At 50.4% G+C, this 26,336-nt stretch overlaps 1 protein-coding gene across 1 annotated transcript in view; it reads right to left on the reverse strand.

The window, feature by feature from the left end:
* The window catches only part of MTUS2 (microtubule associated scaffold protein 2), a 277,079-nt gene that overhangs the window by 121,902 nt on the left and 128,841 nt on the right, over positions 1 to 26,336 (reverse strand). Inside the window, exon 4 of the mRNA XM_006904828.2 lies at positions 9,164 to 9,325. Within this exon, the coding sequence (XP_006904890.1) occupies positions 9,164 to 9,325 (162 nt within the window). The remainder of the gene's footprint in view (positions 1 to 9,163; positions 9,326 to 26,336) is intronic.

Here is a 26,336-nt window from a genome sequence, read left to right on the forward strand (position 1 = left end):
TCAGTCCACTTCTTTTGTTCATCATCACTGCGACTTCCTGATGCGGACTGGTGTCGCCTGTCCTGTAGGACTTCGCAGCAGCCTCCTGCCTCCTCTCTTCTCTTCTCCAGGTAACTCTGTCCCGTCTCGCCTTCAGACCCCAACCTAGAGGGCTCTGGATGCTGGTATCACGCTCTGTGGCTACGATTTTGTCACGTGATAGGCCCAAGGCCTTTTGCCTGTCCATACGCCCCATTAACATGATACACGAGAATCGCCCGCTCAGTAAATACCGCTAAATAAATGAGTTGGTTATTACTACTAACTAACCATGTTCTTCCTTGCTGGAAAATGAGATCGACCTTGAAATGAGGTGAATTCCTGACATTCTGAATTTCTTCTGATTTTCTCCCTCTCATTTCTTCTCGGGTACCTATCCCCCCCCACCCCCACATACTAAACAGGCACGGCCTAAGACGGTGATGAGAAATCGCGTCACTCAGTTAGAAACAAAATGAGGGAAGCTCTGAATGTGATGGATTTGAGGAAAGGAAGGAATCTGGGTCTCTGGGAATCGAGGCACTGCATGATCTGCTACGTACTGAGAAGATGTGAGCGAGCGGGGGAAATCCTTCGTGCATTTGAGACAACGCAAATAGCTATTGGGGTCCTATTCATCGTGGCAGTTTGAGTTAGGTAAGCGAAAACGAAAGAAATGGTCCGGATTATTTGTCTCATTCTGCCCAATAATCCACTTTCACGCTAATTCCAGAGCACAATAAAATGGTGCTTCTCAGAGCTGACGTTTTCCCCCATATAAATAAAAAATACTTCACATGGTCTGTCCGGCATTAAATAAGTGCCCTCCTGTTTAGTGTCCCATAGTTTCACCCCAAAGCTATATCATCATCCTTATTTTCTGAACTAGTCACTCCTAGAAAGCTCCTAAGCGTTCCGTCATTCAATCATCCATCCATTCATTCATTCATTCATTCATTCATCACGTATTTGTTGCGTGGCTCTGCTGTACTTGATATGGTATTAGCTGTTGGAGAGTCTGAGGCGAAAATAACAAAATCCACGTCTGCAGAGATTCACCGATTAGTAAGACGTGTAGATAACTAATGACAAGGTAATGTAGCAGGTGCCAGCCCAGAGGTCTGGAGGGATTTCTCTCTGGGAGCTTGGAGGAGGAGCAGGTAGGGCTTCACCGAAGGAGGTTGTTTGAGCTCAGATGCGAAGTAGGCAGAAGAATTGCCGAGATGGAGAGGGGAACAGAGGGACAGCACAGGGACAGCAGGAAGGTTTGTGTCTCGAGTCCAGCCTACCTGCTTCCAGCCCTCTACGACCTCCAACTTCACTGGGCCAAGGCAAATATTCTGACTCAGTTTGCCTCTAGTATATCTGAATTCCCCAGAAAATCCAATTTAAGGCTTCATAAGTCTACCGTTCAATTAAATACTTATCATACTACATATTTAGTTTTTCGCTTTTCTTTTTATATTTGGGAAACTGCAGTTGAGGTTGCCAATGCATAGATATGATGCTGAATGACAAAACGAGGTAAACAGGAAGTTAAGCTGTTTTCGCTGTTACTGCTGACAGTTTAAGGCATCTGGCTAAGATGACAGATCAAGACTCAGTCACCCAATGGAAGCAAATATTTAAATAAGTTATTTCCTTTTTTATAAAAGGACATGTATTCATCGTAGAAAAACGACAAAATACTTTTTTTTTCATTTCACCGTATCCTCACCCAGCAATAATCACTATGAACCCACCGACATGAATTATTTCAGGCTATATCATGCGTATTGATGTTTTTCTTAATAAGATACTATAACACATTTTAAACACTTTTTATGGTGAAATATAATACTTCAAATTTATTTGTATAGTTCAACAAATAATTACAAAGCAAACACTCATGAAACTATTACCCAATTCGAGAACTAGAACATCAGAATTAATCAAGAATGAGAACATTCCTGGCGTCCCAGAAGCCTATCACGTCCCAAGCCTGGAAAACCAGTGTCCCGATGATTATGGTCATTTCTTGCTTTTCTTCGTAGTTTTGCTACTTCACAGGCACCCTTAAACAATACCCTGCAGTCTGTAAACGTTATATCAGTGGACTCATGCCATGTGTATTTTTCTTTCTTGGAACTTTTACTAGACATTGCATTCGTGACATTCATGGGTGCTGTGGCAGCGCACAGCCGAGCTCGCTCTCCCTGACGCATCGGATGCAGGTGTCACAGTGTGCTCGCTTATCCCACTGCCGGTGGGCGTGGGAGGTGCTTCCACTTCCGGTGTAGCAGTTCTATGCAATGCCACTTTGCGCACACTTGTACACGCGTCCTAACACATGTGTGTGTTTCTCACACACTTACGAGCAGAGCTATTACGTTAAAGGGCACATGGACTTTATGAGATAAGGTCACCGGTTTCTGAAGTGGCTGTGCTCGTTTCCAGCCTTCCTGCCAGGACGGCCATAGAGCTCCTCGCCTCATCCATCTTCGGGGACACTTGGGAAGGTCAAATTTTATGATGCCGCCATTCCGATGGGTGTGCATCTCGCTGTGATTTGAATCGCATTCTTCTTACTCATGGACAAGAATCCTGAATGTTTACTGTTTCTTTGCAAAAATTAAAATTTTGGGATGTTTCTGTTCCTTTTCTGGCTGCCATTTTTTTTTTGTTTTTTGTTTTTTTTTTGCACTGAGTTGTAAAAATTACAATACAATTTTGTAACCTTTTAAAAAAACTTAATAAGTGATGAGCATCTTTCATGATGACACACATCGACAATATTTTTTCAAATATAAATTCATCGCTGACTTGGTAGTTCAAATCACTCACAATTGAGACCGGAGCCACAGTGAATTGGAAGCCGTGGTTATAAATGTCAATTATTTTTAAGCTGGAGGGGAAGTAGGGAACAGACAGACCGGAGGTTATTTAGCATGCATCTGCATATTGGTTAAGGGCCCAGACGCCCAGCTCTACTGCGTCCTTATCGGGTGACCCCAGGCACGTTAAACTGGGGGCCTCTGTTTCCTTCTGTTTAAAAATGGGCAAGACAGTGGCTGCCCCTCAGGTGGTTGTGAGGATAAAATCCTGCGTTGCATTAAATAAAAGTGCGTACTTAGCATACCAGGCACTTATTAACTATGCAAAAACTGCGGTCCCCGTTAACAATGTTAACTTAGTTATTACAAATCTTTGCTGGGAACCTGTGCGTTATAAGCACTGTGCCAGCGGATTCACTCACTGTCGGACGAGGTGGCTGCTATTCTTCCCCTTCCAGTGAGGAGTCCGAGGATCAAGGTCGCACGGCTATTAGCGGTGTGACCGTGGCTGGAATCTGGGCTTAACTTTCAGCTCGTTCTCTGTTTCCTCTGACATCCGAATTCTGTGTGTCAGAAACTAACAATTCGCTGCTGCTTATTCACAAAGTTGTTCCACGCATTGGAACAAAAATCACGTTTAGAAAAATGTCCAAGGAGCCTTTGTTTTTTTTTTTCCAAACCTAAAAAGATGTAGCCAATTAAAAAAAAAAAAAAAAGAGGGACTTATACCGCGTTATTTTTTCTCAGACCCAGAGCACAGAAGCACCGCACGCTGGCAGCCGGAGCTGGCAGGTCGCCGCTGGGTGGCGTTGTCAGTCACATCACCGTCAGAATCACCTGGTTCCAAGGCTACTACAAGGGCACTGGGTACAAGTGTGAGCCTGGCAGTCGGATGCCGGGCCTGACCACCCAACCCCGAAACTCCTGGCTTTGTGACCTCGGGCATATGGCCTGGTCACTCCAATCCCCCGGTTCCCTAATCTAGGAGACAGTTACAAAGAGAATCTGGGCGTCAGGTTTGTAGGCGATGTTGAAATGGGATGGTGGGTATGGCTCATCATCCAGCATGTACTGGACAAACGCTGGTGCTACCATTACCATTACCATTACCATTACCATTACCATTACCATTACCATTACCATTACCATTATCACTATCATTATCGTTATTATTGCAGCTGTGCTTCCATGAACCTCCATCTCAATCTGGCCTGTTTACTATCATCCCACGGTCCCGGTGCAGATCCACAGCATGATGTTGTCACATTGCTCTAAACTGCGTGCACTGAATAATTATGCATGCTACCGTCACTCGGCCCCCATCTCTACCCCGCCACGCAGACAGCTCAACGGCAGAGCTTCTTCCTGGCTAGAGGGCTCTGTAGTCAGGGCCCTGTCTCTGCTGGCCAGACACTGGCTTCTGAGGTTCAGAATGGGGGTCCAAGTGACCATGGTGAAGCCAAAAAAAAAACGAGATGGCACATAGCTGCGGGCAATTTTTTTCCCTCTGACACAAAAACGCTCAGACTCCACTGGGGTCTGCTCTCCTACCCCCAAGGGCTCTACAAAACACACATGGCCTCCCTCGGAAGAAGGATGTTACTTGGTTTTCTCATATTATATATTCTGGAGTCCTAAGTCAATGGCATGCTCAGCAGCCTTAAGTCATCACGTCGTGTTTAATCAGTGAATCTTCCAATAGGTAAATGATATTAGAAAAAGGAGAGGCTTTGGAAAAAGACGGACCTTAACGCAAATCTCGAATTGTCACTGCGACACCGGGAACATCGCCGTTTGCCCATGCTCGCGCATGGGAGGATGGGTACTCCACAGCACAGCCTCGGTGCTTGAGAGAGAGGAGGCGTTTAAAGCATGTGGGGCAGAGTCTGGCATGGGTGCCAGGCAGAGATCATGCTCATGGTGACGGCGGTGCCTTCCGGACGGTCAAGTGCCTGGGCTGGTGAAGGACTCGCGGCAGCCATGTGGTCTGTCGATGTCATCTTGAGTGAGACTCAGATGTCTGGCAAGTGGTCCAGGAGTCGGGCAAGGAGAAAGGCATGACAGACACAAGGGACAGAGGAAGCTGACGTGGCAGACAGGCGCGGCTCAGAAAGGGTCTTGTGTGCCAGACAGAGAGGGGGTCGGCACCTGGGCCCGTGGGTGGGTGACGGAGAGCCACCATAATGTCCTAAGCAGGGGAACAATAGGACAAGATGTGCATTTAGGAAGGTGAAGGCCACTGCCAGTACTGGGGGGAAGGGGGTGGAGTGGGCGGGATGATTACTGATGAGCAAAGTGTGAGCTCCAAGTTGGTCCTCGGGGCAAATACGCGGACCGATGGGTTAAAGATGAAACCTATGAAGACTCTGCAAGGGCCAAGAAATGTGGTCTTCTTTTCCAGGATCCTTCAGAAAATGGCTAGCTGGCATTTGTCCTTTTCCATGCCATTTGCATTTTTTCTAACCCCCTGTCCCCAACCCCAAGACGACGATGATTGGGCTTTGGTATTTCATCAGTGTAAGATAGCTAGGAGAATATCTAAGGCTGGAGAGAAGCGAAACATTTTAAACAGCGACACGTAATTAAGAGTTCCAGGCCCGTCCTGTTAAGAGACTGGGCTGCGTCTCGGCGTCCATTTGCGTGACGATGCGTTTCGTGCAGCAGACAGGGCTCTGAAACACCTAAACGCGGGAAGCCACAGTGGAAAACGCAGGTCTAAAAGACCGTTTGCCGTAAGTACTGCTGGACCGGCTCCCACGGCAATCCCAGGCTGATGAGCAGAGTGGGCGGCACACCATGTGTGGAACCCTCATTTGCGACGTGTACGTGCTCCTGAGGGACAGTTAGGTTTTTGTGCCCTACTTGGAGGAGCTGCCACAAAATGAAAGGTTTCGCACCGGCCTGCAGGTGGCTTAATGGCCAGGTGAGTCACAGCATCTCACGAATTCTCTTCTGGTACTGCGGGTGTGTCCTCTACTGCTTCCCAAGCTACGTACGGTATTACTCTTGGTGTCATTTCGAGGAAAGACTTTGAAAGATAAATGTACCTTTCTCCTCACTTGGATCTGCGGCATTTCGATTATAATTGCTAAATAACACCCTTGGCCACTAAACTAGTAACAGAGAATGAGGTTATTAGAGTTGTAAACTCAAATGCCCTAAAATAAAGAAAAATCAAACTGGCTTGACGAACTGCTTCAGAGGCCACCTTCGTGTAATGATTAAAACCAGGCTGGACTCACCAGACGTGGCAGCTGTGACTGTGATTTTTTTCCATGCTGTCTGTCTTCTGACCATTTTGTGGCTTGCACGTTCCTCTGGCAAATGAACAGACGCCCATGCCCATCCTAACTTCACCTCGCTCCCTGGGGTGGTTGAGCTGACTCTGGTGTCAGCTCATGATTCACGGTGTTTCCTGCCTGCTGTGAGGGCCTAAGCACCCCCCGCAACCCTCCACTGACCAGCTAGAACAGCAAACGGGCCCGGATGGGGAGGCAGACCATCCTCCTTCCAAACTCCGAGCCCACCAGATTTTTCTGCCTCCGTGACTTCAAGCAAAGGAGCGGGTCTCGAAGGTATTGCCTTAATTGTTCTCCCACAAAGATCCTTCCTAATGCTCCATCTTCCCATAACTTCCTCTGTCCCAACAGACTGCTGCTTCCCCGCGGGCTTCACCGTGATAAACAAGCTGAAGCTGTGACCATTGCTGAGACTCGGCCTCGGGGAGAATGTGGCCGCCACCACGCGGTAACGCTGGGGCCCCGAAGGGCCCAGAGCAGCCTGCCCGCTCTGACTCGGGGCCCCGAGGTTTGTCACGGCCCTGAACCACGCGCTGCCCGACTCCTTTGTTACCAGGAAGCAATGCGCTTCCAGCTGGTGGCGCTAAAGGTGCGTGGATCACACGCCGTGGTAAGACTCACCCCCCATCACCACGACCTGAGACTCCCACAGCGGAGACAGGGATCTTATCACCCGTCCTGTCTTTTCCGAAAGTGGAATATTTCGGTTCGGCAGGTGCTTCCTCGATTTCTCCATGGACGACGTGCCCGGTAAAGGAGGGACAGGGGATGCTCGGCCGAACCGGACGGAGGGCAGGGAGGACTCCCGCCCACGCGCACAGCCACGCGCTCGGGAAGCACCCCGATGAAGCGGCGAGCTACTTGTATTTTTAAATTATAGTGTGCCCAGAAATACCTGAATCTGTGGAATTCAATGCAGAAATAAAAATCTGCTTTTAAAGTAGTGAAATTAAGTTTTGTGATACAAGCTGGATTTTCTGTAGTCCGTAGGCTAACAGCCTCGCTATTTCCAGAATTTTTTTTTTTTCCTCTGGGTGAAGAGGAACCCAAACAATAAAACACCAGCTGTTCCTTTTCTATAGCATCATAAGAAATCCCTCTATACCTTAGGCTGAATAAAGGAAGTTTACACTGTATAATACAACATCAAGTCAAGGTGACAGAATCGGATGGCATGTCGATCAAGGAGTCATCTACCTTCAGATCAATATTCTCAACTGAAAACATTTTCCTATTTGCTACGACGACTGCCAACCGGTTTGAAGTAAAGCCCGACTATTCATGTAAAATTATATGGATCAATGCTCTGGGGAGGGTTTGTGTTTGACATGTGAACAGCAGAAAAGCTTTCCATTAAAATTTTGAGGAAAGGAACCATCAAAAGACCGAGGCTAAGTTTCTAAAATTCTTGGGAAGCTTCCCTTTACGTAGCCATGAACATCATGTTTCATATATAAGTGTATTTCACCATTAGCACTGTACCCACACTTTCTGCTGTCATTGCATTGATGTCAGTGAGGTGACAAGCGGTGTTACATCACAGGAAGACTCTATTGCCTCCAGACATGTTTAAACACAGCTCTCACTCAGCCTGTGTATGAAAGCCGGGGGGAGGAGGGCGGCATGGACGGACGACAGGGTTGTTGTAAAGGACCTGGAAAACTGCACGCCAGGTCACCCGCATCGTCCCATTGTGGGTGCCTGTCGCATCTGTGATCACGGGGGCAACGGCGAAGAGGGCGACCCCAAGTTACAGGAGCTCGCTGTCCCCACGTGGGGTCGCCCAGGGAGGGAGGTGAAGCATCACAGTCGAGAAATGTTTCCAACGGCTTTTGTTGGAAGTAGCGTGGGCATGACCCCAGCAGTCAGAAGGACCCAAACGTCTCACGGTCCCCACAAATCCAGCGACTTGGGCTTTGGCTGTACCCTGCCTGCCGACTTCCCGCTTTTTCAAGTGGAAAGGCAATGTGCAAGCAGACTTTGTTTTAGAGACTCCGTTTCATTTAAATTAGAAATTCAAACCAGTGGAGTAAACGCAAAGCCAGGGTTCCGTGATAAAATTTGTCTTTTGACGACAATCACTTTGAAATACAGGAAGGCTCAGGGGTTGGAGTTAGGTAAAACGTCGAAGAAAATATCCTGAAATCTTTCACAGGAGTTTTCTGCTTCGTCTTCCACCCCACGCCCTCCCCTGGTAACTGAAGTCCGCTTTCTCTAGGTTTTTACACAGTGTGTGTGGTCTCCTTGCTCGGGCCGGGGGGCAAACAGACCATGGCCTCGCCTTCTCTGCTGCCACCCCGCAGTGATGGGGGTCTAACACCCACCCTCCTGGCTGGGAAAGCCAGCCGAGGACTATGTGCTAGGACATCTGTGCAGGCCAACACATGCCCGTGTGTGACACAGGGGGAGCGAGTGGGCAGGGGCCACAGTGGGTGGCTTCGGCTATTTCTGCTGACAAGCACCTGGGCTTATCACACCTTTGCAGCAGGTGAGTTCCCTGCGTCCGGCCACTAGCTTCACGGGTGTGGAGCGGCAGGGCGTGGGCACCGTTTGCTGGGCATGGCTCTGGGTCAGCCTTTCTGCCATAGCTGTTGATCCCTGGATCCCAGCTTTGGTGGCTTGAGCCTGGAGCCAGCCGGGGACTGCACCCCTGGGTTCCCGTAGAGGTTATGGGACACCACATTCCTGGAGGTGCAGCCTGCAGCTCCCTCCTCCGGTCCTGCCAATGATCTCATTAGCATCCGCTTCCCCGAGCCAAATGCCAATCTGCCTCAAAAAAATAGCTTGATTCTTGTTTTTTTGTTTGTTTGTTTGTTTGTTTTTTGGCAATCAAAACAAAACTGTGCAACTCGACAGGTTGCCAATCAGGGGGACAGTGAGAGGCAGATGTGAAAATTTAAACATATGAAAAATGAACATGCCTTAAAAACAATGGCATTATTTGTTAGTATTATTATTATTAACTGTAAATGCCATGTGAAATTCATCTACCATCCCATCCAAGTAAAGACATTTTAAGGCGGAAAGTCTTACCAGCGGGTGTGGACGTGGATTTCGGTGCCGGCAGCAAACTCCTGCGGGGTGTTGTCACGCTGGGGGGTGCTGGGGGGGCTGCCCGGCTGGCCCCCTTGGGTGCATCTTTGGCGGGCAGAGCTGTCTTCAGAGCCGGCGGGTCTTCGTTCCCAAAGGTCGAGCCTGCGGGAGGCAGACGGCAGGTTAATCATAACCTCATGAAAAATGGATGGGCCCCCTTGCCATTTGCAGTTGCCAACCGATCCTGCTTTAGAACTTGACCTGACTCTCAGTGAGTGGCCTTGAAAAGCGTTTTTCCCGGACGGATATGGAAAAGAGCTCCCTTCAGTCACCGCGTCAGAGCTGTCATTCAAATCTCCTGTGCAGGGGGCGCCACCAAAGCCACGAGCAGCCTCGGTCCCCCGAAGATTTTATACACGCATGTACACACTCACACACACAATTTGCTTGTGCGGACGTGTAACTATAGATGCATATGATGAGCATTTATTTATCCGATGACTCATTTATTTGATAACTCGCGTAAGAACTCTCTTTTGAACAACAGTGTGAGTGACCCAGGAGAGGTGACATTGAGAATGTCCACACGTACCCCAAGTGCAAGAGTTTACTTCAGGAGCTCCCTGGAAACCATCTAATCCCACCTTCAGAATGAGAGGCTTGGGAGGAAGGGGGAGGGGTGGGGAGCATGGAGACAGAGAACCCCGGAACTCACAAAGCTTTTCGTTCAAGAAGCTGAGACCTCATCAGACCGAGAGGACCCTGGGCTGGAGCCTCGTTTGTTTCAAAGGCAGGAGACATTTATTGATAATTTCAGTTCACGATTCATCCATATAAAAACAGACTCTTTGTCCGTAAGGCAGCTCGTTCACCATCAACTGCCCTGACCATCTGAGGGCCTGACGAACTGGGATATGTGTCAGACTTAAATGTCAAAGCGGTCAGGGCCCAAACTTTTCTTCTAGATCTTTCCAAACCTGTGGACAGTGACACCACTCTCTATTCCCTGTTAAAGGACAAATCTTCTACATCTACCTCTGAGTACAGCTGCGAGGCCTAATTCACTAAATTAAATAGAGAGCCGGAAGGTAATGAGATTACTGCCTCTTTGGGAGAAAACCATCCAGTCTCAGGAACGTGACCGTCTGCCGTGGAAAATAAGCAATGACAGCTGGAAGAGGCGCACTGACTTTTAGAGAGAGATGAAATGTTTTGTTTTCCTCCTTTCAAAAGGGGAGTCATAACATTCTCTTGAGAGAGAGCCTGCATGAAAACGATAACATTATTCGTGGCTTTAGCGTTCAAAACATCCACAACCACTTAGAGTGAGAGAATGTCGCTTTCCTCCCGCCGAAGATCTGGAAGTCTGCTTAAAATCAGTGCGATCTGTTTCGCTCCTAAAGAAGAGTGGACTTAGAAGGGAAAAAGAAACCTACGCCCGTGCAAAGATTTAAATCATTCTAGAAGTGCTTAGAGAACGCACCTGATCTATGCACTGAAACGCCACCCCAAGGGTATGCACCGCGCGCTGGGTGTCAGAAGAAAAAGCAAGCTCACGGGAGATTCAAACCTCGCCGGGAAAAGGGACCCGCGCACCTGCTAGGCAGCGTCTTAGCTCCCGAGTCACGGGGCAGCCTCGCCGGTCCGATTCTGGGCCTCAGAGAACCTCTGACACTTTGCAGGACGTTTCAGATGGGGAGCGGGGGGCTCGGCCACGAGAACTGTTTCACATGGAATTATCTCCTGGCTCGCCTACTGTTGACACCCAGCCAGAATCTCTTCACCAAAATGTGTAGAAGCCGAATCAAGCACAAAACAGTCTCTTCTTTAACAACTTATTAAAATTTCTTAAGAAGGGAAATGTTTTGCATCCTTCGTGGAGTTCAAACGCCCTTTGATCAGATCCTCTTGCACCTGGTGTCATTCATTCTCCTACATGAAATTTATTCTTCAACAAACATGTCAATTTAGGGATCTGGCCACTTTCCCGGCTGGGAAGTAATCCGTCTGTTTGAAGCGGGGAGCGTCGAGGAAGCTGTGAACTCCCCTCTGAGACAAGTCCCGAATTATCAAAAATAAAATAAAATAAATAAAATAATAAAACAAAATAACACTCTAGTCCTGCCCAGCTGGCGGTGAACAGTCCCACCCTCTGACACCCCGCTTAAGCGGGCCAGTAATGAGAGACGCGTTGACTTGGCAAATAACACTGCTGTCAACGTGGCGGGGCAGGGAAACGCTGCGCTCGCCCCTCACGATGCCATCGAAACTCCAGCTACATTATACAACTGCCACCGTCGAGGACCCCCTGAAGACCAGAGGCACACAAGTCCTGTGACTAAGGGTACAAAGAGGAAGCCACGTGGAGACTGGATACCGAATGCCCACTGTAATTGAAACATTTTTAAAAAATTGTTTTAAGTACTACTCTGAATTTGGGAGGGGTACTGAACCCTATAACTGCCCTGGGTACATCGTGACGATGCAGACGCTAGGAAACCACCGCTTAACGAGAGGAAGAAGACAACTGGAAACGATCAAACTCTTATTGTATGAGCCAGAAAAATGTCTGTCTGTCTGTTTGTTTGTTAGTTTTTTCTGGAGGACTCAGCCAGGGGCAGTAGTCTGTGTGTCTAGTCCAACCATCTCATCCTCAACCAACCCAAATCAATCTACTTTGGCCTGAACAAAGCCGGATGGCAAACGGTGTAGACTCAGGACTGGGACCAGGCTCAGGGGAACCACCTCCCCTGCCTCCCGCCTGTCTGTGCCTCTGCTCCCTCCCACCCTCGTAAGTGGAGATGATGATAATCGAGCTCACAGAGCTCTTCTGAGAATTAAAAGAGCTAACGCAAGTGAATTTTTCAGAAGTTGACACAAGGGTTAGTGCGAGAAAAACACTTGGAGTCGTGTCTGGTGCGTGGGATGCTCTGCCGTGTTAGTTATTAACACGCACGGGCTCCTGTGAAGTCCAGCGGCCAGTCATTACAGCCAGGCGGTTTTTCACAGGAATCTGGGCAGTTTTCATGGCTGCTCTCCGTGAGAAGAAAGGGAAGGGCCGAAGTAAATCTGACAGTGACTGCGGGATGAAAGAAAGACGAGAGAGGAGAGCGATGGAGAGACACGATAAGCTCCTTCCGACCAGGGAAAGGCGGAACGGGCGCTGAGTGGTTCAGAAACACGAACCCCGCCAGCTACGCCAGTTACGTAGCCGTGACCTTGCTGAGACAGAGGGCAAGAGCATGTCCGACTTCCCTGGAGAGCCACAGCGGTTTTCCAGACTGTTAGCTGCAAGTCGCACTAGCCACAGGTAGCGACGCGCAGACTTTGATTAATTGGTAATGAAATTGGTTTTAATGTATTTGGTTCCGACAGGTAGTGAGGTTAAGTATTTTTTTCCATATCTATGTGGCCTATTTCTTCCTTAAGATGCCCGATCATAATTTTTGCCCATTTTCCCACTGAAGTGTTTTTGACTTTCTAGTTGACATACGGGAGTTCATTGAATATTCTGAATTCTGATCCTTTACTGGTATATATTTCAAATGTTCTCCAGTCTTTGGCTTGTCTTCACACTTACGATGCTTTTATTCGGAAGTCTTTCATTTTAATGCAGTTAATTTTTCTCATTCGATCGGTAATTTGTGTGTCTTAGCTTTTCATTCCCTACCTGCTGTCACGAAGATGTTCTCCTATGCATTCTTCTACGTGTTTTAATGTTTTGTTTTTCGCATTTAGGTCATTAATTCACCGGGAATGGGGCATAAGACAGGATTTGTATTTGCTGTTGTTTTCCATATAGATAGCCATCGTCCCAGCCCTGTACATGGCATCTTCTCTGCCATATCTGCAGTGCCAGCTGTTGTAGGTGGAGTTTCCACACAGGCATGATTATTAGGGTACGCCGACAACCCCCAAGTATCAGTAACTGACAGTGAGAGTTTATGTGTTGACCATCTGCTGTTGGGGGAGCTCCATTCCAGGCAGGAACTCAGGGGCCCAGGCTCCTTCCATCTCGTGCTTCTGCCATACCCTGGGCATCCCAAGAGACTTTAACATTCAGCTGAAATGTGGGGAAATAATGAATTGTTCACGGGAGGGTGGTTTTAAAGGCCCGGAAGTGGTGCATGTCACTTCCGCCTTCAGCTCCCTGGCTTGAACTCAGCCACACAGTGGACTGGGCGATGTTTAGTTTACGTCCAGGAGAAAGGAGAAATGGTTTGATGAATGGCTCTCCACACGAGGTTCCATTTCTGAGCAATCGATTTTGTCCCATCGATCTCTTTGTCAATCACTGTATCAATACCACACGGTACTTCGTCACTCTAGTTTAAGACCAGGACTGGCATGCCACCCTAGAATCCGACGGGTACCTCCAACCTTGCTCCTTTGCTTCATAAATGGTCTTGGCAATCCTTGGCCCTTGCCCTGACGTGCAAATTCTAGAATGTTTTTGTCAACTTCCATGCGTTGTGGTCGGAATTTTCAATGGATACAATTCTTTTTTTTTTTTCTCAACTACAATGTAATCGAAGGAGAAGCAAGCACAGATTTCGCTGAGCTCAGCAAACACACGCTGAGCACCAAGATACTCCAGGTGGCTTGCTGGGTGACTGACAGAGAAGGCTGCATCCTGGGAAAGACTAAACCTTGAAACAGGTGGTTTCAACAAGGGACAGCACGAATGGAGCCATGGGGGATCCAAACGTGTGGGGCTGTGTGGGGTTCAAGAGACACTGGCATTCGGTGGGTGGACTCGTCAACACTTCTCAGAAGACGTAGGAACGTAAGAGGCCGTGAAAAAGGGGGTTAATCAATGTTAGGTAGGAAGAAAAGACGATCTCCCTGGCAAACAATCTCAGGCCGTTAAGGACATTTTCCCATGCTCTTGTTAACCCCGGGTGCCAGCTCACCTCCTTACTTCCGTTCCCTTCTCCATGCCAGTGGTGCTCCTGGGCTTGTCACATTATCACCGCCAAAGCAGGAGAGTATTTAGCCCCCTGCACATAGTGACTAAAGGACCGCAGGCTCCTGCTCCCCTGGGGGGCAGTGGCCGCCTTTTGTAGACATCCAAATTGTCATGTCATCCATTTACCATCTAGAAGGTAAGGCCTCCCCCATTGGGATGTGGGAATTTGCCAGGTGTATCTTCTGCATGGTTACAGAATCCAGCCGGGTCCAGAATCCAGATCCACAAACCAAATCGCCCTACGCTTTTCTCTTGAAACCATTAGGACCTCCGTCCTTGCTCAGCACCAAGTTCCAGAACAAAGTGCTCTCCTCATCCTTCGCCCTAGAGCTCCTTCCCCATCTGCTTGAGCATCTGAAGCTGCTTGACCTGGTCTGTCAAAATCTCGTAGAGCTGGATCGCTACCTTACACCGTAGGCAAAAACTAATGTAAAATGAATCGAAGACCTAAACGTAAGGGCCAAATTTACAAAACTCTTAGAAGAAAATAGGTGTAAACCTTGATTACCTTTTGATGAGGCAGTAGTTTCTTAGAAGTGGCATCTAAAACATAAGTAACTAAAGAGAACATATGAAAATTAGGCTTCATCAAAATAAAAATGTGCTTCAGAGGACACTATTAATAAAGTGAAATACAACCCATAGAATCGAAGAATATATTTGCAAATCACGTATCTGACAAATAACCCAATCAAAAAAGAGCATATGATTTGAATAGACATTTCTGCAGGTATATAAGAAGGTATAAAAAAGCCAATAAGCACGTGGAAAGATGCCCAGCATCACTAGTTGTTAAGGAAATACACATCGAAACCATGAAGTACCACTTTAAACCCACTAGGATGGTTATACTAAAAATACAAACAGTAGCGACTGCTGTGCAAAAATTGGAACCTTCGCACATTGCTGGTGGGACTGTCACACAGTTAATCATATGACCCAGCGGTCCCACTTTTAGGTATGTGCCCAAGAAAACTAAAAACACACGTCCACACAGAAACCTGTGTGTGGATGTTCACAGCAGCAGCATCCACAATCGTCAAAAAGTGGGAACCACCCAACGTCCATCCGTGCCGAGTGGATAAACGAGGGTTAAGAAGGAATGAAGTACTGGTACCGGCTCCGATATGGACAAGTCTCAAAAACATCACAGTAAATGAAAGGAGACAGGCACGAAAGGCCACGTGCTGCACGACCCCAGTTATGGGAAATGTCCAGAACAGACAAATCCACTGAGACGGGAGGTAGATCAGTGCTTGTCAGGGGCTGGGGGAAGGGGAGTGTGGGGGTGACGCTGATGGGTGAAAATGTTCTGGAACGTGGTAGGGGTGATGGTACGTAACCTGGTGAATGTACTGACTGAAAACCCCTGATTGCATACTTGAAAAAAGGGTGAACTTCATGGTATTGGAATCATGTCTCAGTATGAAAAAAATCTCATCCACAGTGTCCTTTCCTGGAGCCCCGGCTGGAACAAGCTCTGGCAATTCTGATTCGGCTTTCACCTCTCCCCGCTGGAGACTCCGGGTCTTCTGTCCTCATGCAGCTATTATACCTGTTCTCTGTCCCCCATCCCTGCGAGCCCCACGGCTGTCCCGTCTGCTGGCGGCACACTCTTGCATAATACGAAAATGGCTGCGCCAGGAAGCCATTACTGCCTCCCACTCATTCCAGCAGAATGACCAAGCCATGTGAGGAGGGCGATATAAGAATCATCCCGAAACCCCACCCCTTCTCATCGACCCCGCCCAGCACCTGTGAGTGGGAGCTGCTCTCATCCTACAGGACAGAGAGAGGAAGATGCATGCAAATCCGGGCCAGGAAAGGCTGTGTGCGCCCGAGGTGGGCACTGGGCGGAGGAAGTTTAGATTCGCAGGACGCCCCAGCTCCCCCAACAAAGTGGTGAGCGGTGCGACTCGACCTTTTCGAGAGGATAACCCTGACTATAACCGCAGCAGGGGTGAGAAGCTAAGGTTTCCGATCCACATTATGATGCCCTGAATTCATGACTTCGTTTACTGGGGATGCCAATTACCGAGCCCGGCTTTATAAAGAGGACAGAATGAAAACCAGGGACAAACACTAACCAGATCAGAACGGGGTTCTTCGGGGGTGGCCGGAGAGGAAGAACAAAGCAGCCAATAACAACATGATGGCACGACAGCCGAATTTTAAGAAACACGTGTCACTGATTTTGAATATTTATCCACGTTATAATGATTAAACTACTCTCTCGACTGATTTTTTAAAACAATCCCAGACGATCGTGTATAATGTTCAGGCTGTGTGATTGCCTAATTGGTGCATATTTCATTGATTTAGCAGCATTTATCACTTGGCGGCAAAATTTAGTTTAATTATTAAAGTATCGACTGCATGTTTTATTTCCCACCGTCTGCATATTTTAACCCAGGTGTATTTTTATTTCTCACATTAACGAGCTGAGGGAGACCTGCTGTCTTATCGTTTCGGCAAAGCTGTTCCTTTGTCACAGTGAAACAGACCAAGCATGCTGTGTGCCAGGCCCTGCACCAGACGGGGGCACGGGACAGACGCGGGCTGTTGTCACACAGCTTACGTTCCCGTGGGGGTGACGTGCTGACCACCAACGGGCACACGTGATTCGCTGTGGAAGAAACGCCAGGGGCAGAGCTAGCGGGACACCTCAGGAGGACGAGGGAAAGCGCAGGCTGGCGGGGAGGCTGGGGAGACTTCATGGAGGAGGCAGCCCTGAAGCGACGGCTTCTCCCGGCCACGCACGGCCCCCGCCTCCTCTACCCCTATTATAAATGGAATCGCCACCGTTCTAGAAACAGAATTAAAGCCGCGGGACGCGCCTGGCACCTCTCTTTGCTTGTGTCACCCGAGCCAGTCCATGTGGCTCCGCTTCCGTTAGGACTTATGCAGGACGCAACCCAAGGGAACCGCGGCTCCTCCTCCAGCTGTGTCTGTCCCTGGTGGCCTAGGTCCCGACGGAAGGACAAACACGGGACGCGCGTTTTCACTACTCACGCTTCACCTACAACACGTGGCAACTTCTCACAATGCCGTGGTGGCCTCAAAGCCGTTCTCGGCACAGGACTCCAGCGGTCCAGTAAGGTGTCCCAGCCCCGGGCCAAGGACGTGTCCGCCTCTACACTCAGAACCCTCACCAGGTGACAGGACACACTTCTGCAGGTAGAAGGGGACGGCTTCGGGCCCACGGGTGCTGCCGGCCTCAGCTCCTGAGCTGGAACACTGGGGCAGGCAGCAGGGTCTGAACAGTGACAATACGAGCGTCATATGCGAGAGTCACGGGCTCCGTGGGTTCTGCCCAAATCCGATACCGGAAACCTATTAATAACGTTCACCTTAAAGAAGTTAGTTAGGCCTCCAATGAAATGGCTCATTGTTTACGTATTTACCTCTGTCGTTAGGTGAACCTGAGAATTACATGAGAAAATGCACATGGAGCACTTTGCGAAGCGCCCAGTCCTCGGTGGGTGCCAGCCGTCACCACTGCCAGGGCCCCGGTGCCAGCAGAAGCAGCTCCCTTTCACCAGCCGTCATGTCCACACGCTGCCCCTCCGTCCCACACGACCTCGAGTGGCACCCCACTCCATGAGATCCTGGTGATCCCCATGGAATCACCCTCGAGACGTCCCCAAGGCCGCCAGATCGACCAGGGAGGCAGGCGACCTCTGCGGTGGCCGGTACTGACACGGACAGTCATCTCTGCCTTCACAAGGTCCTGCTGCTTCGAGAGGGGGTGTCCCACGCCCCGGGGCTACGCAGCGCTCCCCCGATCTCCTCCTTTTGACAGGGATCACACCTCAATCATCACAGGAGAAAAGAAAGCCTTAGTCCCCCTACTTTCTGGCCTGCCCTCTCCAGGCCCTCTCCTTCTAGAGTCCATTCTCACATGTAGCAAAGAGGGTCTTTCTTACTTCCGCTCAGGAAATAGGGGGGATGTGGGTGCAGGCGACCTGGTCACATGAGAGTCACGTCCAGGGACACAGACGTAAAAGGGGACGTAGGCCCAAATGAAGGGCGTCTTCCTCCCTCTGAGGAAACACGTCCTGTGACGTGGCCGAATCTCCCAGTCCTTCACATGCGGGTCAGATGCTACCGCCCTGGATAACAGCCCCACCTCGAAGTCACAGAAGCCATCAGGAGCGATGAAAGGCAGCGTGGCCCAGACCAGGACTTCTGAACCCCCACTCCATAAATGACTCAAAAAGCTTCCTTTGATTTGAGAAATTCTCTTTAATACTTAGCAAGTCACATGCCCGGAGGACGGAACGCAGTCAAATATTGATGGAGGTCAGTAACTTAAAAGACCAACGGCTAATAGCCTCTATCGAGAGACATGTGAGTAAGTAAAAGCAACTTTTTGCCGGCCTTCTTTCACATTAGTGAGGCCAGTTGTCATAGATCCCTTCTCCCCATCTGAAACACTTAGAAGCCTGAGCCATCGTCCAGAAGACTCTGGTTCACCGACTTATGAATCTTTTAGTAGTTGATACCTTGGGGAAAATCTTTAAACTGGAGCATTTTAATTATATGCTTGATGTGGGAGTTGTTACGAGATAAGAACCTCTGATTTTGCACTCGATTTAAATTCTGCCGAACTTATTAATGTGGTATAAGAAATTAAAGACATGATCAAGGGCTGACCTTTCAGCTTTTATTACTAGAGCGATAAGAAACTTTCCCATCTCTGTGGCTTGGATTTTGTGCTCTAACAGAGTCTTCTTTTTGTCACTTTGATTAGTTGTTTCGAGGTGTCTTGAGGGACTCGTGGATTATTCTGTGCCAAGCATTGCTTTAAATGAGGCACATTTTAGCAGCAGACTAAGTTCAAATCTCGAGAAAAAAACAGGTCAGATGTTGAAAAGTGGCTCATGGTACCTGAACCCCAAACTCCTTTCCCGTATAGTGACAAACACAGCAGGGGCGGCGAGGAGCCGGGCTGTACCGTCCAGCTGGGATTCCCAGACCTCCGTCAAGAGAAGCCCTTCTACTCAGCAGCTTTTGGGGTCTGAAATCTTTAAGGGAGAAGAAACTGAACAGAGCCACTGCTCTAGCTGAAGGAACGCTAAAGATTTAACTGACACGCAGGACGTAGCTGTGTCAGTGAAAAGTGCGATGGTGGCATCTAACGTCCTCCCAGTTTAGCCTGGTGTCTCCTTCTCTACCAGCTCTTGATGGCTGATTTTTGGTGAACGCTTTCGCTAGAGTAGGGCTGTGTGAATGAGCTGTCTCCCATGCTGGCCGTTCAGTAACGGGGCCTTCCCTGCTGTGCGTATCTGTTACCCTCATCAATCTCGATCACGAACTGGGACGCTGGGCTGAAACATTCCTGATTTGGAGAGCTTTGGTCCAAAGCCTCGAACCTCCAGGAGCTGCACTAACATCCAAATAAACATATCTCGGTGTCACGAACAGCAACCGATTTCAACAGAAACTGTTCCGGGGGAAATGGATGGTGATGCTTGTCGAGCAGTCTAAATCACCATGGGTGAGTGGAGAAATGTCGTTCGTTGGAAGAAGTAAACAGGTGTTAAAGCACTAAAATGACTGGTCAAAACCGATCAGAATGAGTTCGTTTTTCTTTTCTTTGCTTGGGCTACCGGTGCCTTTCTGGCTCTTGGCTCTTATGAAAGGGCTGCGGTCGCCGCCCCCTTTGGCAGGTGCTGCGTGGCCCTCGGGGACAGCCACTAGCTCTCTTTCACCTGTGTCCACATCTGTAACATCAGAAGAGCAGGAGCAGGTACCACAGGGACTAAAAAAATCACGTAAGTGGCATCTGAAGCACTAAGTGTCAGGCTCCTCTCTCCCCGCTCCGAAAACCGGCTGCTCGCTCCGTAGTTCACGAGCATCGTTCATTTCTTCCGAGTCCCTTCTAATACAAAACTTCAAAAATTGAAAGCCATCTTTCCATTCACGTTTGTGGGTAAGGCTAAGGCTGGTGCCTGCCGTCGTGACCATCCTCCATGCAAAATAAAATTGAGACTATTTAGAAACCTGCCATAAAACCACTTGAGCTGGTCTCCACACTCCACTCTGCCCGAAGCGACAGAGCCTGGCCCCATCCGTTTCACGAGTCTCTGATATCAAGCTGGAGCCCTCGTGGGCTTCAGTCCTCGGCATGCTCCCCTCTGTCTTCTGGTGCTTTCCTCCTGCGGTCATCCAACACGGGCAGCTACTTCTGCCGGACGACGGGGAGGGCGCAAAGCAGGTGCAGGCCATTGCCTGGGTCCTGGATTCTTCATGAGTTGGGACCAGCGGCTGAAGGGCGCAGAATTCAGAAAAGGCTTCAGCTTAACTAGGTAGCAGCAGGAGCTTTGGAATAGGTAGGGACAGGGAATAACATAAAAACCTTCTTTGTCTTCTCCCCCCAAAGGCTGCATGCACAGGAAGGCGGGAGAGGGCCAGGCTGCACCTTCGGCCTTAAGCAGAGGTGGAAAAAGTTATTCCCTAAAATACTGATGAAATGCAGCATCCGCTAAGGTCTCCTTCCCTAAGGGGACTCCTGGTGAAGTGGGCAGCAGCAGACAGGAACAAAACCCCGAGCTTCTCCGAGGATGAACATTTTTATTTTAGGTAATGGCAGATGGCGAATGTGAGTGTAATCAAGGTGCGTGTGGGAAACAGGATGCTAAGCCGTCTCCCAGGGGGTGCTGACCTGACCTCTATAAAGGCACGGGCTTTCCTCTGGCTGGAAGCAGAAGAGAAAGTCAGAGACACAAAGCACGAGAAGGATTCAACACAGCGTCACCAGCCTGAATGGGGAAGGGGCCAGCAGCAAGGGATGCTGGCAGCCTCTGCTCGCTGAGGACAGCTCCCCACTGGGCACTGACAAGGAAAGAGGAACCTCAGTCCTACAACCACGAGGAAGCGAATTCCGCCAGCAATGGCGTGAGCTGCGAAGAGGCTTCTTCCCCAGAGCCCGGAGATGAGCTCAACCAGCCGACACCTCGAATTCAGCCTCTGAGCCCCCGAGCGGAGAATTCAGCTCGGCCGTGCGGGAGCGAGAGTCAGGTGGTTTCCAGTCTCTCGGTTGCTGCTGCTTTGCCGGGTGGCAGTGGGAACCTCCTACAGACTGACGGCGCTTCAGCCAGGGGGACGCGAGCAGAGCTGGCCCGGCACAGCGCTGGCCGGAGGCAGGCATCATGGACAGGAGGACACAGCAGAGGTGAGGACAGACCGAGGGCACAGGCCACGGTGCCCCCCGGATGCACAGGGGCTGCACAGGGCTGCGCCGACCTCTGAGGCTGGCTCTCCTGGTGGGAAGCACACGGGGCCAGCACATATGTGTGACGCAGTCTCAGAGGAACGTCTCATCTCCCTGAATCTAAGTCCCCTCACCTGTAAAATGGGTCCTGGTGCAAATTTAAAGAAATAACCCGGGTGAGGTACCGGCAGAGCCCGCGACACAGGACACACTCAGCAACCACTCCTTCCTCTCCCTTCTGGCCTCATTGTTCCCCTCCGCTCTCCAAAACACGAAACGACGCTTTGCCCAGCGGACACCCTTTCCATGCTCCGCGCCTCTTCCGGAGGAAAAGCCGGGCCCTTGGCAGGCACAGGAGGCCAGTCCCTCCTCGCATGTAAAGGCCAGCAACGCCGGGCCAGGGACCACGCCGTGACGGTGCCACGCTAGGTCCGGGCTTTGCCGCCCTTAAACAGGTGGTTCTGTCCAGCCGGAAGGCCTTCCCATGTCCCTCCTGCCCGGGGACCTCTGCTTCATCCTTTAGAACCCAGCTCAGGCACCGCGACCGGAGGGCCGCACACAGCTGTACCACTACCCGCTCCGACGTACTCCGACCCCTGCACGGACGCCGACGTCGGCGCCCGCCATGTGGTAGTGATGAGGACTTTGGAATGGATCCTGAAGGCACCAGAAAGCCACCGAAGGGTTTCGATGACAGAATGCCGCGGGCGGCGTGCACACTCTAGCGGGCTCGCCAGGGCAGGGGAGCGGGGAGAAGCATGGAATGGGGGACGGTTGGAGGCCAGAAAGGAATCCGAAGCTGCGTCAGCCGATCAGTGAGACACAGCAAGGGGCTCAGCCTGTGACGTCCACGGGAAAGGGGACCAGTAAGGAGGACCCGACGGGAAGAAGGCAACTTCAGAGGGGAAATGCTTGTGGCAGGGAGAGGGCCGCGTGGTGTTGAGGGGCCACCAACGGTGTGACAACACCTGCTGGGAAGCCTTTCATGGGCCAACACGTGCTAGTGAGCCTCCAGGTCGAGGAAGGGTCCCAAATGAGGTGTGGGGGAGAGTTCATTTTCATGTAGATAAAGCTGGTTTGGTCAATTATGAGTGGAGCAAATCATGGGTATCACAAACGATGCAACTGTCCCTCAGAAGCAGAGATGCTGGTGGCTCTGTGCAAGCGTCAGACAGTTTGAGACACCGAAGTTAAATCTTCTCTCTCTTTCCTTCTCTGTGTTTAGCCAATGAAATACCAGTCTCTTCCGTTCACAGTTATTCTCAGAGACATGCACATGGGCAGATCCCAAAGAGACCGAGGACGTGAGCATATAACGGTGACAGTAAAAGGCAGTGCCTCGTCCCTCGCTGGGGCTGTGCTATCCACACATCAGTTTGAGACACCGAAGTTAAATCTTCTCTCTCTTTCCTTCTCTGTGTTTAGCCAATGAAATACCAGTCTCTTCCGTTCACAGTTATTCTCAGAGACATGCACACGGGCAGATCCCAAAGAGACCGAGGACATGAGCATATAACGGTGACAGTAAAAGGCAGTGCCTCGTCCCTCGCTGGGGCTGTGCTATCCACACCAGCCCGTCCAGGCCTCCTGCCCTGAGCGGTCAGCACTGGCCTCGGACGACATATCCCAGTGTCGGCCCCTGGTCCCCCCACCCCCCCAACTTGCTGTCCCCGGTGGTTCGCTGCCCCTGACTGCCTTTTTGATAAACTCTGGGCCACGGCTTCACAGCTGGAAGTGTATTCTGTTTCTGACGTATTGCTTGATCTTATGCCAATACGCCAGTCCCCCTCCAGGAGTAGGCCCCTGTCCCTGCCCCCTGCCCTGGCCTGGAAGAAACAGGGACTAACGCTGACCGCGAGGCTGATGCCCGTCCGACACTTTTATTAAGCATCTATATGAATGAACTCGTGTAATCTGTGCAGCCTTCTGCTCGCTTTGCACAAGCAGAAACTAAGGCTGAGTAATTTGGAGGAGGCCGGGTTACAAAGGCAGTAAATGCAGAGTTAGTATTCAAATTCAAGTCTGTCTGACTCCAAGTCCAAGTTCTTTCAACGATTCAACGGCCTGGTGGGAAACTGAAGGCTGCTTTGAACCCCAGCGGCCCGGGGGCTGGCCCACAGGCTGTGGATTTACCTTCTAGACGTCACGTTCCCCGACCTGAAATTCCCAGGACCTCCTAGCCCTCCCTCAGGTTCCCGCAGACGGCTCTGACTCTTGGATAGCATTATGAGTCCACAAACCACAGAACTGCACTCGCCTGCCTTCTTCAAACCCCAAAGGGTCCATCCTGGGACTGGTGCCTGGAGTTTGTTCCCTAGAGATGCTATACATTTCCCTAGAGATGTATATTCCTTAGAGTGTTACTGAGCCTCTGGTTTCTAGACTAATGTGAAACCATCATAGAGCAATGCCGCCAAATGACCCGAAGGGAGTTTAGAACAGATCCTGAATATGGGTGAGTTCCTCTACCTCTGTGTATTAATAGTCAGATTTTCCATCCTAGGACGACAGCTTGACAGATGGACCAGAGCGGGCTGCAAGTCACCCTGCCAGAAACCATCCCACAGGGGACAAATCCGCACTTAATCGGGCCTGACGGAGAAAAGCCCTGGGATTAATCTCAAAAACAAAGGCCAAGGTTTACGCCCCTTCCTCGCCCGCCCCCATCTGGACCCCTCCACCTCCGCTCCAAACACGAGACGTGGGGCCCCCTCGGCCAGGTCCGCTTACGTCTGCCTCCAGCTGTGTGGGGCGCGATTACAGGAGCTGCATTGAGAACCACTTACGGCCGAGGTAAGTGGGCACCAGCGGCGAAAACCATTTGGCTGGAGCGAGGGGATGCTCGGAACTTGGCATCTTTCAGGAAAAGAGCCAGGGTGCGTTTTGTTCAAGTAAGCGATTTTGTGGGGGGAAAAAATCGATTGTGGTTGCACAGGTATTATAACTTTAAAACTACTGAACGGCGGGGCGAGGCGGGGGAGCAATGAAACCGCGCGGTCCATCATGGAATTGTGTGATGGCTGGCTCGGCAGGCAGTTCTATATTTCTGGATCGACGGCACGGAAAGTGGAAAGCGTGCAGAATGAGGTGAGGTGGAGGTAATCCGAGCTGGCAGTGTTTGCATCGGCTCGCTAAGTGCCACTCTATTTTCTTGTCACGGGAAGGAATCACCGGCGTGGAGAAAGCTAAGCGGATCAGAGCGGGCAGGGGACCGAAGAGACGCTTATTTTTAGACGGGGGCGGGGCTGCAAAATTCCTCCTGGAGAAACCCGAGGGCACGTTTCCCAGACAGGAAACTCTGCCGCCCCTGCCAACGCACCACGGAGAAGGCCGAGCACTTCCCACGCGTGCAGCTTGCCGGAGGCAGCAGTCACGTGGCTCCGACTCCCCAGGGAGACACCTCAGTGCCATGGAGAGGTGTGAGTGTCTAATCACTCCGTGGTGCGCCTGAAACTCATGGAAACTCAGTGCAGGCTGGGCTGGAACTGGGGAATAAATCAATAGCGAATAAGCGAACAAGGACGCACTGCTGGACCGCGCCCCGGCACGTGGAGGTGACCTGAGCGTCGGACATGGAGGAGTCCCACCTCCACTTCCGTTCCGTCGACGCCTGGGTCGAGGCCCAGGCCGTTCTGTCTCGGTCTTCCTGTGCCCTTATTTATTCATTTACTTGTTCACTCACTCGCTCATGCATTCATCTCATTCAACAGAGCCTCCTCTGTCTGTGGAAGCCCCAGTGGGACTAAACATTTAGCGAGAAAGACACGAAGCATGCATCACACTTAAAATTATTCACAAATGGGCATACAGTGTGCCTCTTATCTGCAGGGGATGCCTTCCGAGACCACCAGTGGATGCCCGAAACCACGGATGGTACCAAACCCTCCATGTACTGTTTTTTCCCTGTAGGAACTCACCTCTGCACATGAAAGAAGCACTTCTTGGCTTCCCTTTGGCATATCCAAGTTCCCAGCGTCGCTACTCTTGACCTTTGGGGCCATCGTTAAGTAAAAGCAGCATCACCTGAACACGAGGGCCGGGATGCCATGATGGCGACCGAGTGAGTAACGCGCGAGACCTCGCGAGATTTCAGCACGCTGCTCAGCACGGTGTGCGATTCTGCAGGGGAGGGAGCAGGTCGTGAATCTCCGCGTGGCTTTGCGAAAACTGAGCTTCAGAGGCTGGGCGTCACGGTCAGAGATGCTGAGAGAGACATCAGATGTCTGCTCGGCTCTCCCGTCTCGGGGACGCCGCCCTGGACCATCCTCCCGAAGTGCCCTCTGCCTGCCGTCTGTACCTCGACCACTACGTCGGCCCCCGAGGACGAGGACCACGCTGCTTGTCCACCGCCATATCCACGGCACCTAGAACAGTGCCTGACACACAGTGAGGACACAGTAAAATTTGTTGAATAAATGAAGGCGCTCAGGAGACACTGGGCTGGAGGGAGACCATTGGGAGCGTGTGGGGCCATTGGGTAGCTGGGCTTGTTGGAGGGAGAAGAGAACAGGACCCAGGATGAAACCCTCACGAGAGAGAGAAAACACCCTCCAAAACGTAAATGTGCTGTTAATGACCGGAACGTTCCAGCGAGGGACATGTCACATAAATAGCCAGTTCTCTCTCCACATTACCAGTCTGGCAGAACGTTCTCCCTGCTCAGCTCATCAAGAAATTTTCCTGCGGCCCCTAGAATCTAACTTCTATCTCAAACTACTTGCCTCTTCTCCACAAGTCACCCCAGAGCGTTTCTCATTCGGGGTGGTGGGGACACACAGCTCCGCTCCTAGAAAAGGCTAATTATCAGAAGGGTCCCCAAGGCTAACATTTACGTGTTATCATTATTATCGTTTGGTTGCCTTATGTGTTAACTAGACCTAGTCTAAGAACTTAGCTAGAAAATACACATCCATGGGGACAAGTATTTCACGCTCTAACTAGAGCCACGACTTGGCAGGACCTCTCCACCGATTCGGAATGCACTGGAA

Source organism: Pteropus alecto, unplaced genomic scaffold, assembly GCF_000325575.1.
Source record: "Pteropus alecto unplaced genomic scaffold, ASM32557v1 scaffold80, whole genome shotgun sequence".
Classification (NCBI taxonomy): Eukaryota; Metazoa; Chordata; class Mammalia; order Chiroptera; family Pteropodidae; genus Pteropus; species Pteropus alecto.